Here is a 20677-nt window from a genome sequence, read left to right as displayed (position 1 = left end):
TAAAAAAACAAAAACGAAAGAATTGAAAATCTTTTCAACTACAAATGTTTACCTACCTTGAACTTTAGTGACTTTTTGTTCATTTCGGTCTTGCACTACATCAATTTTTGATGACGCAGTACACAAAAAAATACACTTCGTAGAACGTATTTCCGGGAACGGTTGTTTTTGTTGGGGACGAATTGTATAGGTACAGCTATTTTAAAAAAGAGGAAGAAAACTATTGAAAGAGATCTTAATCTTTAAAACGTTTTTGAAAGGGAGATTTTGATTACGAAAAAAAAAAACAAAGTTACATTGAGAGCAACAAGACGGCAATGAAATATGGACACGCCCACGGAGTCGGCAAACAGAAATGTGTGTTTACAAACTTTAGGTGACATTACGGACGGACAGCTTGAGAATATAAGTAAAGAACATTGTTATAGCAGAGGTATGATCTGTATATAAAATAAGTTTGAAATTTTAAATAATTATAGGCACAAAGAACATTGCATTAGTTTATTATAACATTTGATACATTCAGAGAAAACCATGAAATTTACATTTTGCTAAAATTCTATCTAGGTCTAAAACGTAAATACTTGGAACTACATGATGATGTAGATGGTCAACAAGAACATAACCAGTCTTTGTCACCAGGTAAATTAACTACTTTTGAATGCACCATGATTTTTGCAATTACTGAGTATTATGATAGACACAAAAATGAATTAAATTGCCAACTGAAATTCGATCTGACTGAATATTGATTTATATCATAGCAGATGATTGCTTTGATGACAATTATGATGCATGTCAATCAGAGATTGAAAGCGAAAAAGACGAGGATGAGGAAGAAGAGGAGGGGGCTCTTGGAGGTCGCAGGATTGTAGAGGTGAGTGTTTTGGCTGCAAAATTAGATGAAGGCTGCAGTAAATGCTATACAGAGCTAAAACTTTCATCCTGTGTTGGAGAAACCAGATATGGCCTAGGTATTTAAGACATTAATTAGTTTTCCTCCTGTTTATAATTATCTGAATAGATGACAATATATCATTTAATTTAAAATATATCAATCTTTAAAATTATAAGAGAGGGTAGATAACTTACAGTTTCAAAATACACAAGTTGTTGAACATTTCTTTTATTATAGGCAGCCTCCTCAAAATTCACTGCATTCATTGCAATGAAGTTAATAATGTACCTACTGGCAAGCGATATGGTCAAAATACATGGGATATTAATACAAAATTGGGTGCAGGTACTATATTAACTCTATTGATTGATAATTGTTAAATTATAAAACATGAAAGAAAATTAATAATGAATTTCTAATATCAAATCTTGAAAAAAAATGTTATTTTCATTGCAGCTGTGGTATTTTGTGGACTTGGAGAAATGACCGTTAACAATTTCCTTGCTGCTTTGAATATTCCCACTGTAACTTCTGTAACTTTTAAGAGACGAGAAAGGGAGGTTGGCAGTATTTTTGAAGCTGTTGCAATTGAGACTTGTAATGAAGCCCTTGCCGAGGAGAAAAAAAGGTTCAGTAGAAATGTTTTTTTACTGATTTATTTCAACATATGATATTTTTTCAGTGACTTTATAGGTTAAAGATTATTTATAAATTGATACAAATTTCAACATAGATCACAGGATGCCGAAAAATTTTCCGTGTCCTTTGATGCTGGATGGCAGACCAGAGGTAGCGGTCGAAACTATGCAAGTTTGTCAGGTAACATCCATCATTCATTTTTTATATTTTGTATAATTAATCAAGCATCCCAATGCTACATAAAACCTAACAGTATAGCAGTTTTTGTATTTAAAACAAAGTAGTTCCCTTAAGGGGAGATAATAAACAGTCTTGTAAGTAGGAAATACATGTACATGTATACTGTTGGACTTACTGGTATTGAAATATAGCAATAAGACAAAGTGCTGTTGCTTTTTAAGGGCATGCGAGTATGATTGGAGAGAAGACAGGAAAAATTCTTTCATATGCTGTTCGGTGCAAGAAATGCAGGTAGGGCTTTTAGTGTGCTCTCTTCTCCCCTCTCTCTCTCTCTCTCTCTCTCTCTCTCTCTCTCTCTCTTGAATTTAGATGTAATCAGATAAAAACATGTACTGATAAATTGATTTCTTTGAAATACAGATTCTGTGATAAAGCACCAGTATCAGCAGAAGTAAATAAACATGATTGTAGAAGAAATTGGGAAAAATCCTCAAAGACAATGGAACCAGATATGGCTTTAGAAATGTTGCATGACTTAAAATCGCGTGACTTCCATGTAAAACATCTTATAATGGATAATGACTCAACAACCTTAGCCAAGGCAAAAATGTCTTTTGATCCAAATATCCAAAAAAATTCGGATTTTAATCATACAAAAAAAAATTCTGGCAAGTAAACTCTATGACATCAAGAAGGAGAAAAAGTATCCTCTTCTAGGTCCAAAATCCATACAACATTTACTTAAATATTTTTCATATGCTGTGAAATCCAACATAGACACAGACACTTTAAAGAGAAATTTAGACTCTATTCCTCTCCATGTATTTGGAAACCACAAGAAATGTGAAAAAAGTGATGTAAATATCTACAGGGCCCAGAAAATTATAAACCCATAAATTTACCATATGGAAAATATCTTTCTGGAGTGGATTTACTCAAAGATTTACAGCATCTGTTCAGTGATTTAGCTAAAAATGCAAGTAAATTTCCAATATTGGAAGCACTCAGGCAAATGAAAACTTCAACAAAATAGTGGCCTGCAAAAATCCCAAAGCATTATATTACAGTGGATCTGAGAGCACATCCTTTAAAGTAGCAGCTGCTGTTGCACATAAGAATATTGGACATCTGACAATTGGAAAGGTATATCAGATGTTACATAGAATAATTACTATAGTATATATCATTATAACAGCTAGTTACAGAATAAGAAATGTATGCATGTAATATGTTTATGAAATGTAATTATTGCTCTCTATATATTTCATTTTATTTTTCATCAGGTTTACGATACTTTGATGCTTTCGCCAGGGATGCACACAAATGTACATGAAAGGAGAGTTTCTCGAAAGAGAGAGAAAGAAAAATTGCGACAAAGCACTGTTGAATGCAAGAGACGAAGACATGAACTAAAGAAATTGAAATCAAGCCAAGTAAGTTGAATTGTTCTTATTTTTTCTTGTTAAGTGTCAAGATTTAATTTCTTTTTACAATCAATTAACATTGTTATATTTCAAACAATCCATTAGCAATGTCAAATTAAATCACATTGTAAAATTTTATCAATAGATATCAACTTCAGAAATAAAAGAAGGAACAACCTATGAATCAGGTGTTGGATTGTATTGTGCTGATGCTGTAATAGAAGAAATACCAGATGCACACCTGCTTCCAAACCTGTTTCAGTGCCTACCCATACAGACTCAAACCTTCTTTATTTTGACCTGGAAACAACTGGACTAGGTTTGAACAATTATTTGTTTTAACACTGGAAATGACATTTCATGAATGAATCATGCAGACATATTTTACTTATTATTATATGTTCATTGCATTAAAATTATACATGTATTTTATTGTTATTGGGCACTTACAGTAAAACAAAATTTTATCAGCACATGTGAACAGTTTGCTTTAAGTAACATTGCTTTTTATACATTATTTATTGTTAAAATTTAATTCAAGGAAGCATAGCTCGTATACTTCATTGTAATTAATTTATTTCATAGGTACATCAGCAGAAATAACACAGCTTGCTTGCATATTTGAAGAAGAAACCTTTAATAGGTATGTTCTTCCCAAATCCCCAATTTCTGCCAAAGCAACCACAGTTACAGGTCTCCATGTTGCCAGTGGACAATTGTTTTACCAACAAACCAAAGTGAACTCAGTTGACATTCAGACTTGTTTGACAGAGTTTAATGTATGGCTGAAAATTTTTCCAAATCCTATCTTAGTTTGTCATAACGGAAAGGTATTTGATTCTGTAATTCTAATGAGATCTGATATGCAGTATCCAGAGAGTGGACTAAAATCAATAATAGCTGGATTTGTTGACAGTCTTCATGTTTTTAGAGAAATATTGCCAGAACAACACTACTATAAACTACAGACACTGGTACAAGATACTATGGGACTGGCTTTCAATTCCCATTCAGCATTGGAGGATGTTAAGGCCTTACAATCTTTGGTTCTACATCGTAAAGTTTCATATGATAATTATGCTGAAGCACAGTTTTGGTGTAGACTTTATTATTTCTTCCATTGAGAGCAAGAGTAAAACTAATGAATTGATTGCTACACTAGCTCCCCTCTCTTCATGCATATCTCCCTACATGCTTAAAAAAATTGCCTTGTCTGGACTGTCTTATGACCATCTTAGACTTGCTATTAAAAGGGGTGGTGCTGATGGTTTAAAGATGGTTTTAGGAGAAAAGACCGAGCAGGGCAATGTTAGGGTAACAAAAAACAAAACTGTAGTTGGAAAATTTATGATCACTTTTGCTAAACTTATTTTGATAGTTAAGGCTTGTTCTGAACATTGATTTTAATAATATATGTAGAATTTATTAATGTATAAATATTTTTTAATTTGTTCCATAAATTTTTAGATGTATCATACGATTGCAGATTTTAACATGTTTAGTGACATCGTTGAGGAAAAACACACTATTTGTAAGTATGTCGATCATGTTGGTTTGAAAAGCTTGTGTTTCCATAGCGTATCAACTTGATGTTCATCATGTAAGTATTATGTGTTGTGTACTGTTTGTGTTCTTTGTGTCTGTGTCTGTAGTACATGTTGTTGCATGCAAGCTTTTTAAATATAAAATATATATCAGTATTATTATAATTCCTATTTTTCTTTTGCATTGTCCTTTTTTCTGTTGTATTGTCCATTGCATGCATTTGTGTGTAAATTTATGTGAGTTTTTTTTTTTAGAATAAAATTTTCTTTAATAATTTATTAACTCATATTATTGATCCTTCATTGTACAATAGTTTGCAAAGAGTACTTGCTGAAATATGTAAGTAAATTTCTTTTAATGTGTGAAGGCTATATATATATATATTGTTTTCTTTTCTATTTTCTATTACAATCAAAAGGTTTAATTTCTAAATTCAATTACCAGTAGTTTTCAGTCATATACTTTTTATTTATATTCTAATAATTAAACAAAAAATGCAGCAAATTTACATCATTTCAAACAAAGTATTGAAAATAGTATGTTTTAGACATGAAAAAGTAGAATTAGGAAAGATAACTCTTACAAGTGGATCCTTCATACCATATTATTTTTTGAAAAATTATTTCAATTATATTTGTAACATTTTTCATTCAATTTTTTTATATTGTATTCATTTTGTTACACTTTTCTACTATTTTTAACAAAATTTCTAAATTATTCATTCACAGATTAAGAAGATACGAACATTGATTGTTTTGAGTAAAAACACAAATAATTTTAATAAAAATATATTTGAATGATATGAGGTGTTGAATTTTTTTTTAAGTGTCTTGGAAATGATCTATCTTTTGAAACAATTACTTCTTCTATTTTATTGACTATGTACTGGAAATATTTTTTAAAATGAAAATCACAAAAGACATTTAAAAATTATTTTAAAATACTTAAGATATTACTATCATCACATGGATATTTGATATCTGTCTAACTATTGGTACTGTAATGAAAAATGAAATAAAATTTTGGTGTAGTGAAGTACCTTAACAAACACCGATGTATCTGGATGTCCTGAAAATCTTATCAACACTTGCGTAGGAAGAAATGGCTTTAGGGGTGAGTGTCACAAATACCGGTCCAATTGTTAGTTTTCCACTCCTTAGAGTCGTAGTATTCTGTTGATAATTCACAAAATAAATAAGACTTCCAAAAATTTAACATGTCATGTTTCATTTCAAAATCGATATATTTTAGAGTAAACAAAAGTAAAAATAATAGAATAATGTTAATATTTCGAATGTTTACATTCAGAAGTATATTAGTCTAATAGTCAAAAGATATGAAAATGGTGACAATAACGTAATAACTTTAAAAATTATCATCAGTAGATATGAATACAAGGCTTCAAACAGATCTAAGTCCATAAGCCCCAATACTTTACCAAACAAGCTATAATAATATTCATACAAATCAATTGAAACCAAAACAAGTGAAAAGCTGTCAATGTGACAGCAAACCGGGTTTTCTTTTATGTGAACTGTATCCATAATCCATGTCAACCCGTATCCAGTGAAATGGAGTACCCTTCATTCAACATTTTGCCAAAAAATGACTAAGTTCAAAAGTTAGTATTTTTTTCATAAATAATCACAAATCAAAATCCTATGAAAACCTCTGATATATGTACAATTGATCTGCAAAAGAAGAACTTCCTATCTTGAGAACTGTTGGAGGAGTTATCCGTACAATGAGGGTACTCTATATGCAATATTTTGCCAAAAAATGACGAAGTTCAAAAGCTGGTATTTTTTCGATAAATTATCAGAAATCAAAATCTTTGCAATATGCACACCTCTAATACAAGTACAACTGAGCTGCAAAAGAACAACTTCCTATCTTGAGAACTGTAGGAGGAGTTATCCGTACAATGAGGGTACTCTATACGCAATATTTTGCCAAAAAATGACGAAGTTCAAAAGCTGGTATTTTTTCGATAAATTATCAGAAATCAAAATCCTTGCAATATGCACACCTCTGATATATGTACAATTGATCTGCAAAAGAACAATTTCCTATCTTGAAAACTTTAGGAGGAGTTATCTGTACAACAAGAGTACCCTTTTGGCAGACGCCCGCCCGCCCGCCATTTCACCATTTTGATAACCGGATTTTTCCGTTGGAAAACCCGATTAAAAATTAACAAAACTTTATTAAACCACTTGGTGACATAATGTCTTGATACATGTACATTAAGCTACAGTACCGATCAGACCCAACCTAACAGAAAGTAAACCCCAACTAAACCCTGGGTTTACTTTCTGGGTTTACTTCGGGTTTACTAGAGTGAACCCAGAGTAAATCCAAAGTAAACCCAGAGTAGACACAGAGAATAAACCCAGTCAGAAGTATACCCCTGAAAGCAGACGCTAACTGTGTATTCGGAATATACAAAGGGTAGGAATTAAAGGCAGTAGCATGGTAAGATAAAATACTTGTGTGTGTTCACACTTCAGTGCATGCAGTTGACCTCAAAAGCAATTTCAAAGTAAACCACGAGAAAACCCAAAGTAAACCCCGAGAGGACCCAGAATTTTCAAAAAGTAAACCCAGAGTAAACCACAAGTAAACCCAAAAAGTAAACCCGGGGTTCAGTTGGGGTTAACGCTGGTGTTAGGTTGGGTCTGATCGGTACTGTACCTTAAAAACTGTAAAGTCTGAGTTGGATAAAAAGATATCTTACCGAGGTGTCGCCAAGACTACAAAACAGAATGACCACAGAAATACACAAACAAACACAGTCCTCATCACCGACATTCAATCTCAGAATAACAGAGCTAAATCAAACTCACGTAGCATTCCAAATGGCCGTGTATTTGCGTAAATATCCTTTTATTCATTTATCGAGGTTCATGGCCTACAAGTCATTTATTCCATAATAGGAAGATTTAATTTGTTAAGGGGACTGGCATTAAGGATATCCATATTTTGACCATTTTATTTACATTAAATCTAACTTTAAATAAGCTTTTATCAGAATATTTAAACAATTACAACGTGGTGTTCTGACAATCACCATTCAAAATTATTACAGTCGATGAAATTTTGCCGGCAGTCACATAGATAATTATCTATAATTTAATTACTCATAAGGACAAATACTTGCATGTAAATTAACTGATTATGAAACGTTAAACCTAAAGAAGGCCATACCATTTTCTTTTTAATTTTATGCTAACTATCTGCTTGTAACTTCGTCGCGCAAATGATAAGCTTTATTTAGGTAAATAATATTCAGTTTTCTTTAATAATAATATAAATTCTAAGGTGTTTATACTCGTTTTACGTCCAAATTTAAAACTATGGATATTAACGGTTTGCATACCTTTGATTTAAAACAAAAAACGACGAACAATTTTACGTATACATAGACAGTTTCGTATATTTTTTTCGATGTCTAATTACATGTAAAACAAATACGTAAAAGGCTCGATAAAAAACTACAAAAATCATAATTATGAAATGTAAGCTAACAATAAATGCCTAAGAATTTATATTTTATCTTTGCATTTAAATGATAAAACAACTAATGCAATATTATCTTATGATTCATAAGGTATCAATTTCCAGAATCGTGTTTACATATTAAGCATATTTAACCTGTCAGGTGCATCTGTGTTATAAGATGAACCATCCATGCAAGTTTGGTGAGATTAGGACCGATAGTTACTTAGAAACCAAAACTGTAACCTGCTCAAGAAACCTTAACCTCCTCTACCATCTAAATTTTATTGGCCAGTTTCACCATCCAAGACTTTCATGTCCATAAGTAGGTACAGATGCATCACCCATGCAAGTTTGGTGAATATAGGACAAGTAATAACATATATACATGATCTTCAACAAAAAACTTTAACGCAGGGGGTATAGCATACCCCCCCCCCCCCACACACACACACACTTCTCACGTCTCGGTGAGCTAAAAATGTGTAGCTTATAATGAATGATGCCACACAGATAAACTATGAATATTTTTACTTTCAAGTATTTTAAGTAATTTATTTTTTGATGTAATTATTGAACACATTTTTTGTAAAATTTTGAATTAAGTGAAAGATGCATTATCTGAAAATAGATCATAATTCATGGAATGCAACATTAATTCTAAATAATATATAACAACAACATGTGATAGTTTAAAACAAATGTTTATTTCTATTCATATATAAAATATCAATCTAAAAATATTATTATTATCATAGATTGCTATCCATCAGAGAGAGAGAGAGAGAGAGAGAGAGAGAGAGAGAAAGAGAGAGAGAGAAATGTAACCAATTTTCGTGGATTGTTGTTTAATTGCTTATTGATATTAAATTTCATTGATTTTCAGTTTCAGAAATGCGACAAAAATTAAGCCAGTATGGACTCTAATGATGCAACAGTATATATAGTTACATCACTTGGATATTGTACACAAAATCACCTTCGCACATTTTGTTCCTTTTCAATTGTCAACATTGTCACATATTCAATAGGTATAACTAGTATTTATTTTTATAGTGGCCGCAGATGAAACAGCTGACAATTTGCGTCGCTGAGTTGTGTGTCATCAATTTTTGAATATTTATAAACTCTCCGTTATAAATGCCAAATCAACAACAGTACATGTAACACGAACAAAAAAACATACAAAACACATAAATTGTGAAATGTACACATAACCATGAAATTAAATCTTATTTAATAAGATCAAATAAAAATATTGAAATTTTGAACAACTGTATTATATGTAGTGGACAACAGCAGATAAATGTTTTTCAAAATATTACCATAAATGGACATTTAAATAATACACTGATAACACAAAAGGACTACGCATAATTCACTTGTTTTCATGTATGTTTTGCTATTTAGTAACATATATAGTGCACCTCTAGATACTTATGGGTGCCAGGACAAGGATCTCCGCCAAGTTCATCATTCTTTACTTCTACACTACATTCTGACTTCCCGTCACATTTTGTTTTTATTATAGCCTCCGACCTCGTAGATGTACAATTCGTATGTTTAATTTCATCATGCGGACATACACTACTGTTTTTTGTTCTTCCAAACATTGCATCTTCGATAAAAATGATTTCATTTGGGCAGGTTATCGTCATTGTTTTACCTTCACACGTTGGTTCTGTTTTTCTTGCTTTGAAGAAATGAAAGGAGGAAAATGGATCATTTTTGCTTAACTACATGTAAACACCATTCAAGTCACTCTTTAAAATCAAAACTATCGTTGTCTCTTCCTCTTCAACATTTATTTTTTCACTGTTAAACTTAAATAAAAATAACATTCCTAAATTTTTTAGATTTATAATTTCAGACATATGACAAACAAACACAAAACAGACATAAATGATAACATAAAATGACATCTTAACATTTTATTTAATTTCATATTGAAATATTTCAACAGCAGTGTTACATGTTTGGGTCAATCAAGTGAAACAGTTACGTTAAACTTATAATTTCAGAGATTTAATTTTCTGGTGTAACATGGAAGTACTAGGGTACTAGGAATAGGCTTGAATTTTTGATTTTTTTTTCTTTTATCATGGAAAAGTTAACTCTGTCAGCTGAAAATGTATGAGGGGTATCCAGAAATTTGGTGCATGGCGTACATACCGCTTTGCTATTACTTAATATTCCGAACAAATTTCCGGAAACACTCAGTTGAATGCAAAAAAAAACACAGGTCGTGAAATAAATTTAAAACAAAAACAACCTACAAGGTATTAAACACTAGCTCTGCTCTCATCAAGGGACTATCCTTTTAGTACCCTATGTTGCAACCACTATTGAAATAAAACCGCTATCGAAATAAATTATTTCAATAAGGTTGGGAATGTATTTCATCTGCAGAATCACTTTACAACCACTATTGAAATACAACCACTACTAAAATAAAATATTTTATTGTATTCAGGGATGTATTCCATTTTGAAAATCAATTTACAGACAGTGTTGAAGTACAACTACAATTAAAATAATTTTTTCAATTGAGCTTAGAATGAATTTCTTAATTAATTTTTCTTTGAAAATTTACATTTTTTTCTTTACATTTCTCTTTCTACAAACATATCATGTCCTATGGTATTGTGTATTATTTGCACAATTGTGAACATCTTGTAAATTGCCAGAACTTCTATTTGAACCCCCTGTATATTGAATAATTATTTATTGATAAATATTATTATAAATATAACTATAAATATAAATTATTTCAATACGGGTTGGGGGTTACTTCGCTACGACCACTATTGAAATATATTATTTCAATAGTGGTTAAGGATGCGATTCATTTCAACCACTATTGAAAAATTTATTTCAATAGGGGTTGGGGATACCTTTCATTTCAACCACTATTGAAATAAAGTATTTCAATAATGGTTGATGATGCATTTCAGTTTAATGTTTATTATTTTGTTTGTTTGTAACACTTTCCTTTCTGCAAGGGGAGTTTCTTAAGAAAAGAAGTATGTCTTATGAGATAATGAATTCCTTTTTGATTATGATGTTCTTTGATTTACCTCTATATGGTCATGTTTCCAATACCACCTGTTATCTGGAACCGAAAGTGTTATGCACAGTCGGAATAATTTTTTTTTTATAATTTATTTTTTTGTTTTCATTTTCACAATCATATATGATTTCATAAAGAAGGTAATATATATAAGAATTTTTTTTGGCATTCTCACTTTCACACTCTTTCTCTCTCTTACATACTACCTTCTCTTCAAGAGCAAACATAAAGGATATATATATATATAAACGCACATATACAAATATAAATAGTACAGTTGTTTACCATGTTTAAAAATTATATCTCAAATATGTTTTTCCAATTTACCCAGAGTTTATTAAATTTTGTAATCTCACATGATTTGATAGCTATATATTTTTCAACTTTATATTTAAATGACAGATGATGTAACATTCCAACAATGTCAGGTTTTTTGTCTTGTTTTGAACAATTAAAAATGTATTGCTTGGAGTACAGAATTATAAAATTAACTACTTTGTTGTAACCATTGAAAGGCAGTTCACCAAATAGTACATTTTTAACATTAAAGCCAATTCTATTTGAAGTTTTCCTATAAATGTACATACTAAGATTATTCCATATAGGAAGTATTTCTGAACATGTCATAAATACGTGCTGAATTGTTTCCACATTTTCCTTACAAAAAGTACATACATCATATGAAATAACATTAATCTTTTTTAAATAATAGTTTGTTGGAAGAATTCTGTGAAGAATTCTGTATTGTAGCCACTGTATTGAAGTATCAGTTGTTGTCTTAAAACAAATTTTAAAAAAATCTTTCACAGAATCATTTATATCTAAGTGAAGTGATAGTTCAGTGTTCCATTTTTGAATTGCCTTTGGAACAATATCTTTACTATTAATGAGTTGATACAAAACGTTGGAACATTTTTCATTCAACAGTATATATTCAAAATAAAAAGGAATAAATGGTGAAAAATCTTTACTCACATCAGATCTATTAACTGACATGGTCTTGAGAAACTTAGATATTGCACTGATAACACTATTAAATTGCATAGTACAAATATTTGTCAAGCTAAATTGCTTTTCAAAATCATGTTGTGATAAAAAAGTTCCATCATTATTCAAAAAGTCACTAACTATTTTTACACCATGTTCATACCACAATTTGACATAAATTGTTTCATTACCAACACATATATTTGTATTGTACCAAACTGGCATAGAAAAGAATTTTTGCTTAAATTTTATGTTATCCGAAGCTTGAAATATTGTTAAGTATGACTGAAATACATCTTTCCAGAAAACATTACTATGTTTCACAATATTATGCATATATTTGTCACCAAAATCAAGCATATTTTTTGTAACCTCATTGCCATGGATTTCAAAAAAGATGTCCATCCATGGTTTCTTATCTTTAAAAAGTCTCCTAATCCAGGAGCATTTTAATGACTTTAAAAAATTGTTAATTTCTAGCATTTTAAATCCCCCTTTTAAGTCGGAATAATAGGCATTAAAATAACATCCTACCACGATTAAAATATTTTATTTCAATAATGGTGGTAATGAACCGCACCAAAATTGAAATAAATTAAATCAATCGTGGTTGTAATGAAATGCATACCTAACCACTATTGAAAAAAATTATTTCAATAGTGGTTATAATGAAACGCATATCCAACCACTATTGAAATAATTTATTTCCTTCAATATCGGTCTTAATGAAGTACATCCCCAACCATCATTGCAATTATTTATCTTAATAGTGATATTTATTATTACATAAATCTACATGTATAATGATATAAAAGCTATAAATTATTTTTTAATATGCAGGGATTTTGAATATAAGTTCTGGCAATTTACAACGTTGTCGTCTGGTACAAATAATTTACAATTTCCATAAAACATGATATATCTATAAAAAGAGAAAGTTAAAGAAAAATATGAAAACAATTCTATGTGTTAATATGTGAGGATTGGTTATTTCTGCACAACAGTGAAAATCCTAAAATAAGTAAATTTACATCATAGTTTTGATTACTATTACCATAAAATATGCAAGTCTTTAGTACTTAATTGTGTATTTGAATTGTTTGTTAAATAAAAACAAATGTATATGCATGTTTATCTGCGAGAATTGCTTATTTACTTCTACACAGCAGTGAAAATTGTACCATAATTGTGTATTTGATATTATTCGTTAGATTTCTTGCATTTCAAAATAGTTTGCAAATATGATAGACAACTTCTTTCTTTCAAAATGTGTTACAGTGATTACATAGTTATGATTATAAGTAATTCATTCCCATCTACAATTAAAAAAAAAAAATTAATAGTAGTTTAACTTTAATGGTGTCTGTAAAGTAGTTCTTATCATGAAATACATCCCCAACCTCGAATAAAACATAACTTTAATAGTGGTTGTATTTCAATAATGGTTGCAAAGTGGTTTTTCTAATGAAATACGTCAATACGTCCCCAACCACTATTGAAATAATTTATTTCAATAGTGGTTTTATTTCAATAGTGGTTGCAAGGTGATATTTCTAATAAAATACATTCCCAACCACTATTGAAATAATTTTTTTTTCAATAGTGGTTTTATTTCAATAGTGGTTGCAATACCCTATATGTTTCACCGGAGAAGACCATAGCTTTCACATGTGTCCGTCAGTCCAGCCGTCTGTCTGGCCACCTTTTGTTTTCCACAATTTCATTACTTAAGGCGTTTGACGAATAATATTTTTTATGTTCGGGTTCATTATCGGGTTCGCTGTGTATTTAATAAGCGGGGTTAATATGTTGTCAGTAACAATATCATGCGTTACTTGTATCATTCCTTATATCATTTCTAACAAAGAAATAAGTTCTGTAAAATATTGTCTGGAAATTGTATTATGGTAAAAATTTGATCGGCTGGTTTTTTGGTACTATTGCAATCGGATTCGTTATCCGCTTGGACTGTTTAACTGTTTGGTTTAATTATGGGTACAGAAGATATATAATATTGTGCATAACACTGGATTGTTTTCACCATTTCCCCCCAGCTAATACTTAACAAAACCTGCATAAGTACAGGAGATAAAATTAAGTGTATTTTTTATCCACTTTGTATTTAATTTCTATATCAAGTGTATAGTTTGAAATTCCTATGGTTTTTTAATCTCTTATTAAAGTATAATATCTCGTCTTTAATAGTTATAGTTCTGAAACAGTTGTACATGTATGCTTTGAAGCTTTCATACAATAATACAAAACTGTAATGGACACGGTAAGGGACGTGTACTGAATAAGGAAAACTCTCAGAATTCTTGTTTAAAAAAAAGTTCTGCCCACTTACAAAAGGCTTACCCTTTGAATGACAAAGACTTTCGAAGGAAAAAAAAAATATTTACTTACAGCATTCCACCTACAATCATTTTACAGGGACACATCAGTTCACTTATTTGATATAATCATTGTTCTTCTTTATTTAATTTTACGTACAATTTCGTTTTTGGTTGTTTATAATATGTTGGTATTCGTACATTTTTTTTAATAAACTGTAGTGGTTAACACCAAAAAGTTTCAATTTTAAAATAATTAAGGGAACTTAGCTAAATCAAAGTACTGAAGTACTGACAGGAGTTGATTTTATCGATTATTATTTATTTTAAATCAACTTATCTTGCGTGGCAATTGGTTTGTAGTCTGCATTAAAATTACGCATTTTTTTATAATATGAAATTTTATTAGACTTTTCCGACAATAAATTAGAGAAAGCCTATATGAATTATGTTGTTTAATATTTAAAGATATATTTCAAACTATGTATTAGTAATCAAAACAATTCTTAAAATTGTATGGATCTAAGCACTATTGATATCATACTCTAGTCTCGTTCGTTCAACCAGACGCTCAGCTGTCTCCGTTAATCTCCGAAATGTTTGTCGGAAATTTACGGAGACAGCCGAGTGTTTGGTTGAACGAGACTATATTAAACTCTGGCGTAGTAATACATGAGACTACAAAAATATCTAAATTGTTCGTATTATTTAAAATCTGACTATTTTCAAAATGTTTATAGATAAGTTTCCTTGAAAAACAATGCTTCAGCATACATTACATCGATTTTTTGTATTATTTTTAAGAACTAAGATTTGTCAGCGGTGATGATTTGGCTTAGTACCAAACACTGTTTCACTTTCCGTTTGCCAGAGTAAGTGCATAGGAGAGTTGATTAAAATCAACTCCAAATAATGTTGCAGATAAATGCATATACTATTTAATGAAACAGATATGAATTTTAAATAAAATAGTTTACGATTTAAGGTGCAGGTCAGATCCTTTCTCCAAGATCCGTCGGATCTACATAAAAAGAACCCAGAGCCATGCTGTGTGTACCATGGATAGCAAGCTACGTGGATTCCTCTTGTTATTCCGATACCGTCCCATTCTGCTACTTTGTCGAGCGAATATCCTGAGCCTTCAGGGATATCACAATCTAGAAATTAAAATAAACATTCTAGTTTTTTTTTTTCAAAACAATGTGCATGCATAATTTCTATTTTTTTATATATTGATAATCTAGAGTGTAAATTTATTTCATGTCAAATTGTTTATTTGAGATTGAAAATGTGTAAAGATTGGTATGATTATACATGTCTCTGATTTACTCTATGATATACGCTGGTGTTTTTTATATGTTAAATGTTACTTCTCTTTATTTTTCTAATATGTCGTCATACATTCGTCATGACATTGAAATCATCAATTTTGTTGTCATTCGCTTTAAATGTAATAATTCCTTTTTTATGTGTGTTTTAAACAATGTGTATTTCTTTTTATTCAATCAAAAGATTCTGTGAAAATATTGTGAAAATTATATTATAAACGTTCCTTATCAAACAAGATTGTAAAGACTGTCAAGAAGTCATGATATATGGATGCCTATTATTTTTTCTAAGCTTACAACACTATTTTTAAATAGCCAATGCATGGACATGAATGTATGCCTATTATTTTGCTGAACAAGGCTGAAAATAGGCGTGATTGGTTGTCACTTTATCAGAGTATCATTGTTTATTCTGTTAAAACTGCAGCAGTACAATGACATTTAAATGGGTTTGAAAAAGCGATACAATGCTACAGCTAAGTTAACAATTGATTTTACAGATTAAAAGAGTGTGTGGTTTAATTTTAAATCCTCACGACTATTCTAACCATTTTAAACATTTGTTTAATAAACAATTAAAAAAAACACCGAAATTTCATTGGTCAGGCACAAACCATTGCAAATTCACTGTAAGAATTTGCATGAAATATCAATACTGTAGTCTTAAATGAATTCATGTAGCATTTGAACAAAATACGGTAACATGTCATGTTTTCTGAAGAGTTTTATATATTTCTTGTCACAGTGCGTTCGTGAATTTTCCTCTCTAAATTATAACATATTTATGCATTAAATACTTATTTGTGGATGTCGTCGGTCCTATAACACACCAAACAGTGCAGACAAAATGAGTACAGCGTTAGCGCGGTATAATAATTTGTCTGCTTCGCTTGGTGCGTCATAGGACCAATAAAATTAAAAAAAAAATATTCAATGCTTATATTTGTATTAAAAGTGATGTATATTTCAAGGATTAATATGTGTATCGTTGCTGTAAAGCCATTTATTATTTATGTACATGAAACATACAAAGAACAGCAATATTAACATCTAATTTAGTTTGCCGTCTCGACTAAAAATATAGTGCCAGAAATTTGATAGACACATTTTTTTATTAAGAAGAAGATATAATTTAATGATTATTTTCGAAAGTACATATCAAATTTGTAATGTAAGGTAGAACGTTTCGTTTAATCGTAATAAAATATATATTCTCAAAACACGTGATTGCGTATTTGCACTCATGGCGTATGAGTTAGCAAAGTGTATTCAATGAAAATTGGACGTTGCAGATTTTCAATTCAAACATAATGGGGAAATGAAAAATAAATGAATAAATATATTTCACAAGATTTGTTCTGAGTTTTATTTGTTTATAATTAAAATAAAACTCTAATACAGATTCTAAATTTGAGCAATTAGTTAAATATATATTGTACATAATTATTACAGACCTGAAAGGACACAGTCAAAATCATCAAAAGGTTTCGGAACGCACTTTTCATTAATGTCACAGCTGGACCGGGAACAGGCTCCTGCAATCTCCTGTATATATTATAAAGAATATACTTTTTATAAACGTTATGTTAGTATTGTACAATTAGTCCTAATTTACTTAAATATTCTTATCATTATCTAATAACTTTCCGTATTTTTTTAGTTTGATGAATATTTTTAATATTTAGAAGTTTATTTTTTAACAATAATTTGTTGACAAATACAGTTTGTACAAGAAATTATGAAATAATAATAAATCCAAAAGACTACAATGATATGTATTAAAATGAAATAAACACTTATTCTGTTGAAAGGTTTGCTTTTAAACTCATAATCCCTGCTTGATGGGATCAATTTAAGCCAAATATACACTAAACACAGGCATTGAAAGTTTTACATTTCCTTAATACCAATGATATTGGAATGGGTCAAGATTGGTTTTGCACTCTTGTACTGCAGTAGTAGAACAAGTGCATCTCATCGTCTTTACAAAACGTGGCAACAAAAGAATAGAGTCACAAAAAAAGAGATTTCAGTAAAGCAATTGTTCCATTTGTCTCATCATTGAATCAAAGATATATCTTGTTTAGCAATGTGAATCAATTGATGTGCGAGGCACGCAACCATTCCATCATCGATAAATATTAATCATGAATAATGAACCTGCTTTAGAGCAAGCCTCTGGGTGACTAGTTCACGCAGTATTTTAGTGTCTAGTATTGTTTTTTCTTACAACAGTTTACAATGACACAATGATTGAGTCAATAAAATAAATCCATGTAATCAATGCTATTTATTAAATACGGCATGCACTAGCCCATTCTAAATTTCAGAGAAAACATATTTTGTGTACATGTTTGATAGAATTAACTGACTAACAGAAAGATCAAAAATTGCCTAGAAAACTATCATTACTTATAAAAAGTCGATCAGTCGTAAAACAGAGAATCCATCTTCGCAAAAAACACATGGAATTTGGTTGCTATATTATAACTCTGATGAAGTGTTGCACAAATAATGTCAGTTAAGCTTCTTTAAGTTAAGTCATTTAAATGTCTTAATGAAACTACATTGACAAGTAAAATTGATCGAACTCTGAGCTGTAAGGGAAAACTGTGTTCGCAATATCACTGATTAAGCTTCAGTGTGCATTGCTTTTTAGCGTATTCATTACACTATTCTCAAAATTCTGAAAAAATAATGCACTTTAAATACTAGCAAAAAATAAAATGTAGGTCCCTATTTGGCATTAAAGCCGTACGTAGATATTACTGGCCGCCAGAAGGCGGTTCGTTATTTGATACACATTTTAATATTGTAACTGCGTTTTTGCGAGATGGTTTTTTTTAATAGAATTATTTTATGGTTATTTTTATGAATTAAATGGAAATTTGCATATAGAAAAATGTTTTATGCCTTAAAAAAATATCACATACATTTTTGTTTTACTCTTTATGCAAAGTAAGTCATAGACTATCGTGTTAGGCGCTTATTTATCGAGACTATAATCCTTTCGGAAAATTTAGACGTTCTTCATTCTTTTCAAAACAATTCATCCGGGTCGGTATACGAGAGAAATACTAAATTATATATTTGAATTTCTATGTGCTGCGTCAAATAAAATGACTTTTTGTGGGTATTTAGAACCAATTTAACAAGACCTTGGACTTGCAGTTGTAGGTTGCTATCCATTTCTTGCGTCAAAACAATTTAAAAATGACGCGGTTTCAAGCGAAATATACACCGATTGCGTAGTCTTAGCTCAAAAGCCAGACAAATCTTGTTGATTTCAAAGAGCCGAGGTTTAGTGGCCAGCAATGAAATAGACAGGGCTACGTCACATTGCTGTTTGACATAACTACCTAAAGTCCAAGCTTTTGTTAAAATGGTTCTATTATATTGTCATCTGCAATGTGGTAGAAAAAATATCATGAAATGACATCCAAATCAATCATTTAAGCAAAAATAGGAAAGTACTGAAAATTTGAATTGACCTGAAAATTCGAGCTAACCTGATTTATTTTCATTCTTTTGAAAACCTCAGGTAACTAAATTCATAAACTGAAGTGTAGATAAATTTAAGATTTATAATTCCATTTAGAAAACAAATTATCCGGCTTATTTTTTACCTTTAAAATTGCAGATTCTACCGGATGAGCATGATCTTACATGTACCTTTAAAATAATCCATATCTAATCTATCATGTAGTCCCTTGAAATCATATAGACTAATGCAATAAATCACTTTTGTCACAAAAAAATAAAAATAGTGAATTTGATGTAATTAAAATGCTGCATACAAAAAAAAATTAGAATCCGAAATTAAGGGACATCTATCTATCTATATATCTATCTATCTATCTATCTATCTATCTATCTATCTATCTGTCTATCTTTTACCTTGTCCCAGTCTCCGATGTCTGTATATATCCAGCCAGGCTTCTCTATGTAGTGTTCAGGTACATCTGTACTGCTCTTAAAGTTGGTCTGACAGAAGTGGGCTCCTTGGTAATAGTTAATGGACCGACATCGTGTTGTTCTCAGACAATCCTCTACACAATCTAGAATACTGTATTTATCATACGACGTTATCATCCTTCTTTCCAGTTTTCGTCCATAATGTAGTTTTGAGTAACTACTTCTTAGGTCTGCTCTACATACATGGATGGTAAGGAGAAGAGTCCAAAGACATCGTAGTATATAATATCGAAGAAGTAACTTCATCATGATGTGTGAGCGTTGTGTAGACAAATGTATCGTAGGCGCTAGGTGATGCGTTGATATACTCAAAGTACTCTACAAATATGACATCACCATTTAAATATTATTGATTTTGTTTTTCATTTTATTTCAGTTATTGTTCATTGTTGGTTTTGTATCAAACATATTGTTCGTACATATCTTATTTGCCAAAAGTTAAATAACACACAGATGGTATTGATTTCGTTTCATTATTAATGGAAATTGAATAGTTTTCTTGGTATACCTTCATATAACAAAATGTAATGGAACATGTATAATGAAAAATATCAATAATTATGAAACACTATATTATCTACTCTGGTGACATAGAAAAAATGCTAGAATTGGTAAAAAGTTTGAATTAATATTGCGAAAACCATCTTAAGAAACACATTTCATTTGAAAAATATTATCCTCTCTAATCTTTTTTGTATGGGTGCCATTGTTTTTCAACCTTTTTTTAAAAAAAAAAGCAAATAATATATTTAGCTTCCTATTCAGACTGGCGTTCTTTTAAATAGGCTTTGTACAACAAA

The 20677-nt window shown here is 30.4% G+C and overlaps 1 protein-coding gene and 3 long non-coding RNA genes across 5 annotated transcripts; 3 read left to right on the top strand and 1 right to left on the bottom strand.

Moving 5' to 3' along the window:
• The first annotated feature begins 283 nt into the window (after positions 1-283).
• Positions 284-982, top strand: LOC136275822 (uncharacterized). Its single transcript, XM_066085874.1, has 3 exons — positions 284-433; positions 568-642; positions 765-982. The coding sequence occupies exons 1-3, from the start codon at positions 325-327 to the stop codon at positions 980-982; spliced, it is 402 nt and encodes a 133-aa protein (XP_065941946.1). The 5' UTR covers positions 284-324.
• A 375-nt stretch (positions 983-1357) lies between these two features.
• LOC105334752 (uncharacterized) lies at positions 1358-2860 on the top strand. 2 transcript variants are annotated; one of them, XR_010711913.1, is made up of 4 exons: positions 1358-1526; positions 1632-1717; positions 1939-2008; positions 2138-2860. It is a non-coding gene; the product is annotated as an uncharacterized lncRNA (long non-coding RNA). The 2 variants fall into 2 exon arrangements; XR_010711909.1 differs by lacking the exon at positions 1358-1526 and having other exon boundaries at positions 1553-1717.
• Positions 2861-3013: 153 nt separating this feature from the next.
• On the top strand, positions 3014-5036 carry LOC136273688 (uncharacterized). The gene is made up of 4 exons (XR_010711908.1): positions 3014-3150; positions 3287-3460; positions 3727-3784; positions 4628-5036. It is a non-coding gene; the product is annotated as an uncharacterized lncRNA (long non-coding RNA).
• Positions 5037-8980: 3944 nt separating this feature from the next.
• LOC136273687 (uncharacterized) lies at positions 8981-20295 on the bottom strand. Its single transcript, XR_010711906.1, has 4 exons — positions 19800-20295; positions 17357-17447; positions 15552-15731; positions 8981-9877 (listed from the first exon to the last, which is right to left on the bottom strand). It is a non-coding gene; the product is annotated as an uncharacterized lncRNA (long non-coding RNA).
• Positions 20296-20677: the final 382 nt, after the last annotated feature.

The sequence above is a fragment of the Magallana gigas genome, chromosome 1 (assembly GCF_963853765.1).
Source record: "Magallana gigas chromosome 1, xbMagGiga1.1, whole genome shotgun sequence".
NCBI classification, from domain to species: Eukaryota; Metazoa; Mollusca; class Bivalvia; order Ostreida; family Ostreidae; genus Magallana; species Magallana gigas.
The sequence above is the reverse complement of the archived record's forward strand: the minus strand, read 5'-3'. Positions and strand labels throughout refer to the sequence as shown.

What these genes read in the sequence shown, in the direction of transcription:
- LOC136275822 (XM_066085874.1), top strand. Translation starts at nt 325, where the DNA reads ATGGACACGCCCACGGAGTCGGCAAACAGAAATGTGTGTTTACAAACT. An exon ending in AGAACATTGTTATAGCAGAG is followed by an intron (nt 434 to 567) that starts GTATGATCTGTA and finishes AATTCTATCTAG; the next exon opens with GTCTAAAACGTAAATACTTG. An exon ending in TAACCAGTCTTTGTCACCAG is followed by an intron (nt 643 to 764) that starts GTAAATTAACTA and finishes TTTATATCATAG; the next exon opens with CAGATGATTGCTTTGATGAC.